Genomic DNA, 7287 nt, shown 5'->3' on the forward strand with positions numbered 1-7287 from the left:
CAACCCGAGCTCGAATCCTAGGACCTCTATCTATTAGACACTGAACTTCTTTTAGGACCTTCACCTAACCAAGAAAACCCTGGGTGTTGCCTCCTCAACTTTAATCCCACACAAGACCAGCTGAATATGGGCCCAGAACCCAGGCACTCCAGGATCACAATGTGTGCATGTAAATTTTGAATCTTGGGGAATACCCTGAATGGATGTGCAAACATTGTTCCATATTTATATTTATTTCAGTCAATTTACATTTGGATATGGTTCATTGCTTTATCATATTTACCTTTTAACTATAATTTGTTTGTAAATAGTTGTTGCATTTTAGTTCAACCACTTTATTAAGGGTTTTCAATATGAAGTGCAGCTGGATTTGTTCTAGTTCTTACTAAATCTGTTCACATAACTGGTATCAAGATGCAGTTTGTGAGTCAGGTTGTAATTTAAAGTAAAACCTGAAAGGAACAACAAATTATATAGTCTATCCATACTTCTTAATACTATTTTGAATCTGGTAATTACTTTGAATGGTTATCCGAGAATTTGTTGCCTTGTCAGTCAAAAGGTAAATTATCCAGAGAGAGAAGGCAAAATTAGACGTGCTTTATTTGCATGCTTGCACTACAATTATATTAGTGCATATTGTCTTATATTTTTCTGTTTTCTGTTTGCTAAAATGTTTGCAATATATGCTTTACAAGGTTAGATTTTTGCTCATGAATTGAGCTCTAGTTTACTGATTTTACTGTGAAGACTTCCATGGCAGGGTCTAAAAGCTGCCACAGAGGAAAAGAGAAATAAAATGATGTGTAAAAGGAAGCTTTGTAAAATTAAGCTTTCAAGTCCTGTTGAGGTATGTCTTGTCAGTTTCCATGACTATCCTTGTCAAGACAGCGTGAACTTTTTTGAATCACTAGTTATATTCTTGCAATAGGTTATGTACCCGCCTTATCCAGAGGAACTAGGTCATTACCTTGCCTACTGCCAATTTTTAGAGTGTTATGAACAGCCTGCTTATGGATATTTGAAGGGCATTTTTCGTGACTTCTTGACTCGTCAAGGTACACAGTCAATCAATTCTGCTCTCCACTGTACATCTGATTGTTTTTTGCAGGTCCATGGTTCTTGAACTAGACTAGTTTTTTGTAATTGCTCGTGCTCAAGGATTTGTCTGGTTTCTTAAGTATTTTTTGTACATTTTTTGGACTATAATTCTTGCAATGCCATTGCCTTATGATAACTCCAAGTGGTAGATATAAGAAGAACAAGAAAAACATGTGATGATGAAGTGGTATTGTATCTGAAAGCAATGAGAACAATGTCTACCTTCCTTCGAGGGAAATCTAAACTTCAAAGTTCGTAGCAATTCATGGTGTATGTCTGTGCAATTCTTAGGTATTGCCCTCAGTTGTTCATAGCTCTCACAGAATGTGTATAGCCAATGTCCTGATTCCAACCTTTGTTCTAGGTTTTTGGGTCTCTGGCATATTGATGTAATTTGACACTTTCTATTGTAGGATTTCAATTGGTGTTTTAAAACAGGGATCTTCAATTGTCTATTCTAACTAATTCTAGCTAAATTAGTTTGTTGAGGAGAATAGGGAAACTAAGCTAGTTCTAACTGATACATGGGTATTTGTTAATAACAACTGATAGTCGTTGACTGATTAATAATAATGCATTTGGAAATTTGAGATTTTAAGTACTGAAAGTTAGATCTCAGTGTTATGTTCGGAAAAAAAATAAAAGAGAATAAATTTTACGAATAGACTAACTTCATGCACTTATATTGATAAAGCAAAACTTGTTGAAACTTCAGAAATTCCTGTTACCTGTATCAATAAAGCAAAATTCAAAGCAAGGCCGCTACCTAGATTTCAATGTTGGTTCTCAGATTCTTTTTGGTTATTCTTAAAAATTCAACCTATGGCTGACATACAGTGAGTCTTATGCTTTTTTAAAGTTGGAGTATTATATAATATATATATATTATAGTATCATAATATAATATATATATATATATATATATATATATAATAATATTATATATATATACTAGTAAGAGAGAGATGAGAAGAGAGAGAGGAGAGAGAAACTTATGTCAACTTAAGTGGACGTCCACTAAGTTTTCTTAGCCATTGATGATTACTTGATTGAGCTCATGTGGATGATCGTTACCGTTAAACTTGGATCTACATATTCCTAAAATTCAAAACACCAAATTTGGGTTGAACCGTCGTGGTTTGACCCTTCATCCACTCGTGTATCAATTTTAACGGTTTCGAATGAGTAGAACTTTTTATCAAACTCGACGGAGGGTCAAACCCACCACAGGTTCACCCTAATTTGGTGTGTTGGGTGTTTTAGAATAGTAGATCAAAGTTCAAACGGAGCGATCATCCACAATGTTAGCTCAATCAAGTGATCATCAATACTAAGGCCGACTCTAAAGTTGATCCTGAAGATCTATTTCCATACAATGGTCTTGTATGCACTCCTAGTGGTTAAATTTGATTTTCTGTTCCCATTTTGTTATATCAGGATACAAATTCGACTATGTTTATGACTGGACAGTCTTGGAGTATGAGCGAAACCAAAGGCCTTCTGTAAGTATACTGTACAGATTAGTTTCCTCAGAACTTGTTTCTGATTCTGTTTCTTGAGACAAAGTGCTTGACTGATCATTACTGCAATCAAAAGTGAAAGAGTACGTTAGTGTCTCGTTCTCCATGTTTACCAATGAGAATTATTATCTAACATGACAGGCAGCTCCGGTTGGGCCATATCGTCGAGCAAAACCAGTCAAGGAACGTGGTAAGATTCTAGTATTGGAATAGGGTTATTTTAGTTTCATGTAATTGATACTGAATGCCAGTTCTGGAATTTGATCCAAATAATGCCAGTTTAGCTTGTTGTAACTTAGAAATTTCAATCCATGCATGTGGAATTTTAATTCTACACTTCTAATTAGTAACTGTTACATAATGATCTGTAAATATAGTAGCACAACCAGTAAGGGCCTTCTCGATTATAACTCTTGGCATATCAACCTGGTAGGTGTTTGAAAATAATTTGAAATCCAGAGTATGTGTTTGTACTTCTATGATTCCTCATGGAAAAAATCCTTTTGATTTATGATTCTACGTTTAATTATGATTTCATGCGGACAAATGGGCCTTTAGTGTTAACTCACTTGATATAAAGGGAACGCAAAGTTGATATCTTTATAATTAATTTAGATGTGAACTTGGTAAGTAATGGACTAACGTTCGATAAAGGTGTAGATGAGGAGAAATAATGATCAAATTAAGCACAATTTTGACATGTGCCTAAAACCTGCAACCTTGTCTTTTGCTAATGTTGCCCAGGGCCAATGGTCAATGAAGACCTCTAGATGCAAGACAAATTCAATGATAAACTCTGATCCAGATTTAAGTGGGTAGAGTTGCTAGGATTTTAAGATTTTATTTGATTTTATCTTTTTGACTTTTAGATAGGATATTTGATTTTATCAACTAGATTGGGTTACATAGATTTTAATCTTAAATTGCATTAGAATTCAAACTGAATTTGAATTATAAATTTTATGGAGAGAGAAATTTTATCATTAAAGCAGAGAGAAAATTTAGAAATAAAATATGAAAAGTTTAGCATATAATTTGCTTGCAGGCACGATGTGCTAGGGTATGAAGTTAAAAAGTGTAGGTGTTGCGCATGATTTTCGCCTAATCGCGAATGTGCTTGTAGTGTGATGTTCCACTGATAGTCCTACTTTAGTAAATTGATTCGGATGGTTTAAATGATAGTTATTGAGAGTGAAGTGCAACATTGACCATTTAATTTTGGCGGTGGATTGAGCCAATCAACATGTTACACTTGGTAGGCCTCAGGCTATGATACCCCGACACCTCATTTTTGGTCCCGTACCCGTGTTGGGTATGTATTGGGTGCGGATCCGCACCCAAACAGCAGGGACACGGCTCGTGAGGGGAAAAAAATGACGCTGAAATTTCTAAAGGCAATCAGGCGCTATTTGAGCCCAATAACTCAAGCCCACTTGAAAAACAATTACCTCTGAAGCGATTCTGCCTTTACCATCTTCGAACCCATCGATTGAAGTGACGACCCATCAACGGAAGCGACGACCCCATTCCTCGACGACAAATCCTGCTCGACGACGAAATCAACTCCTCGACGACGAAATCAGAGCCTCGACAAAGCAATTTCAGCGCCTCGACGACGAAATCAACTCCTCGACGACAAAATTAGAGCCTCGACGAAGCAATATCAGCGTCTCGACGACGAATCCTGCTCCTCGACGACGAAATCAACTCCTCTACTTGAAGACAAGGTTTTATTTTACGGTTTTTAGGGTTTTATTTTTGATTTTTTTCCTTCTCCTTTTTCCTCGACAACAAAATCAGCGCCCTCCTTTTTCTCCTTTTTCCTCGACAACAAGATCCAACGCCCGACTTTTACTCCTTTTTTCTCCGATGAAAGTTGAGGCTGGTTTGGTTTTTTCCGAACATCTGACAGAGGTTGACTTGATGGCTTGCGAGTTACTAGCTCTGTAGTTTCTTGCTTTGATGGAGCTCAAGTCTGCTTGACGACTTTCGGTATGGGGTCAGCTTGAGCCGAGCTCGTCTCGTAACAGAAACAGGAAGAATAGATATATATGGGGGTTGAATTATAAATTATTTTTAATGCTTGTATTTGTCTATATTGATAATTTTATTAGTTCTAAATTGTTAATTAAAGTAAAAATAGCTTTCTATTTCTTATATGTAAGTATTTTCTTGTTAATAATTATAGAGAATTAGATGGAGATAAGTTCACAAAGCAAGCTAGAGGATGATAATGCTCCTCTTTGGAGATTATGTCACAAAACTTGGGAAAGCAGCGGGAGGTGGTGGAAATTGAGAATGACAATGCAATTATTGTCTTGAAACTTTTAAGAGTTCTCATTCAAGAGTAAAAGCACATCTCTTAAGACATCAATTATCTGGAATCATGTGTTGTGCAAGTGTGAGGAATGAAAATATTGTTGAGATGAAGAAAGTTTTGGAGCTAGCGGAGCTTAGATTGAAGGCAAAGAAGGGCAAAAGTGTTCCATTACCTACATCAAGAACAACCACCACAAAAGAAGTTGCTAAGAAGAGAAGAAGTGAGGGGAACACCATAGAACAATCCTTTAATCGTAGAGCTCGAGATCACCTACATGGTCTCATTGCAAGAATGTTTTTCACGGGGGGTTTATCATTCAATTTGGTAAGAAATCCATATTCATCGAAGCTTTTAAATATGCCACAAGCAATTCGCTTGGAGGTTATATCCCTCCCGGATACAATCTTCAAAGAACAAGCCTCTTACAAAAAGATAGGGCACATATCAAGATGTTATTAGAGCCCATAAAATTAACATGGAAAGCAAAGGGTGTTTCTATTGTTAGCGATGGGTGGTCCGACTCACAAATAAGGCCTCTCATTAATGTGATGGCGGTGACCGAAGATGGAACGATGTTCTTGAATGCCGTCAATGTGGAGGGGAGGGCTAAGAATATGGATTATATAGCCGATATTCTCTTGAAAGCCATTGAAGAGGTTGGTCCTCATAATGTTGTACAAGTCATAACCGATAATGCACCGGTTTGCAAATCCGTGGGAAGCATTGTGCAAGGAAGACATCCTCATATTTTTTGGACTCCATGTGTTGTCCACACACTCAATCTTACCTTAAAAAATAGTTGTGCGGCGAAGAATACCGAAAGAAATGAGGTAGTGTATGAGGAATGTAGTTGGATCACCGAAGTTAGCGATGATGTTGTTATAAGAAACTTCATAATGAATCATTCCATGAGATTGTCAATGTTAAATGAACATGTGAAGTTAAAAATGATTGTTATAGCCGAAACTCGTTTTGCTTCGGTTGTTATCATGTTGCGACGATTCAAGAAGATCAAACGTAGTCTTATGGACATGGTCATTAGTGAGAGTTAGAGTCTTTATCGAGATGATAATGTTGGGAGGGCTCAATTTGTTAAGGAAAAAATTTTGGATGATATTTGGTGGGATAAAATAAAATATATTATCTCTTTTACCTAGCCAATCTATAACATTGTGCGATCCGTCGACACCGACAAGTCAAATCTTCACTTAGTTTATGATATGTGGGATTCTATGATTGAAAAAAGTGAAGAATTGCATTTATAGAAAAGAAGGCAAGAGAGATGATGAATACTCATCATTTTACAATGTGGTACATTACTATCTTTGTTGATCGGTGGAATAAGAGCAATATACCATTACATTGCTTAGCTCATTCACTAAACCTAAAGTGAGCATTTTTTCCTCAAATAAACTTTTAATCTATATTGGTTAGACTATAATAGTTGATATTATTTATGAATGTTTTTCTATCTTGTAGATATTACAGCGCGACTTGGCTCATTGAAGCCCCGAATCGAGTTGCACCACACATGGATCTCGAGATCTCAAATGAAAGAGCTAAATGCTTGAAGAGTTATTTTCCTAACTCCGAGTAGCGGAGAATGGTTAATGTGGAATTTGCTAAATTTTCCGTCGCACAAGATATATTTGCGGATCATGACTCTTTGGATAATAGGGGGGAAATGGATGTAAAGTCTTGGTGGGTTATTTATGGAACATCTACACCAAAATTGTAAGAGTTAGCGTTAAAGTTGATTGGGCATCCTTGTTTCTCTTCTTGTTGTGAGAGAATGTGGAGCACTTGTAAATTTATTCATTCTCTTAAGAGGAATAAGATGACTCCACAACGAGCTGTAGCAGAAGATTTGGTATATGTCCACACAAATCTCCGTCTTCTTTCTAGGAGATCCTCGGAATACTCTAATGGGGGAGACAAAGATGTGGGACATAGGAGGAGATGAATTTGAATCATTCAATGGTGTCGATATTTTAGAAGTTGCAAACCTTTCTCTTGACGAGCCGGAGCTTGAGACCATTATATTTAATAAGTATGAAAATGTTGAATGTTGATTGTCTTCTAACCGGTGCAAGGAATAAAGTTTTAACTTTTGGAATACGCTAGTGAGTTGTAAGTTACTGGATAAGTGCTCCTATCAGTCTTGCAGAGGCAATCGTTGATGCTTGCTGGGCGAAGTTAGATCAAGCAATGCTCAGACGATCCTATAGAAGGGGGTACTTTTAGCTAGATATTAACTTGTAGCTTCGACAACGTAACTTTTGATTCCCTACATAGAATCGTTGTCAATAATATGTTTTCGAGAAGATCATGAGGTTATTGGACCCC

At 36.7% G+C, this 7287-nt stretch overlaps 1 protein-coding gene across 2 annotated transcripts in view; it reads left to right on the forward strand.

The window, feature by feature from the left end:
- The window catches only part of LOC109833676 (casein kinase 1-like protein 4), an 18425-nt gene that overhangs the window by 9837 nt on the left and 1301 nt on the right, over positions 1-7287 (forward strand). For both annotated transcript variants that reach the window (XM_020401428.1, XM_020401429.1), the window contains exons 9-12: positions 751-850; positions 932-1058; positions 2539-2603; positions 2763-2811. In XM_020401428.1, the coding sequence (XP_020257017.1) occupies positions 751-850; positions 932-1058; positions 2539-2603; positions 2763-2811 (341 nt within the window). The remainder of the gene's footprint in view (positions 1-750; positions 851-931; positions 1059-2538; positions 2604-2762; positions 2812-7287) is intronic.

Source organism: Asparagus officinalis, chromosome 3 (assembly GCF_001876935.1).
Source record: "Asparagus officinalis chromosome 3, Aspof.V1, whole genome shotgun sequence".
Classification (NCBI taxonomy): Eukaryota; Viridiplantae; Streptophyta; class Magnoliopsida; order Asparagales; family Asparagaceae; genus Asparagus; species Asparagus officinalis.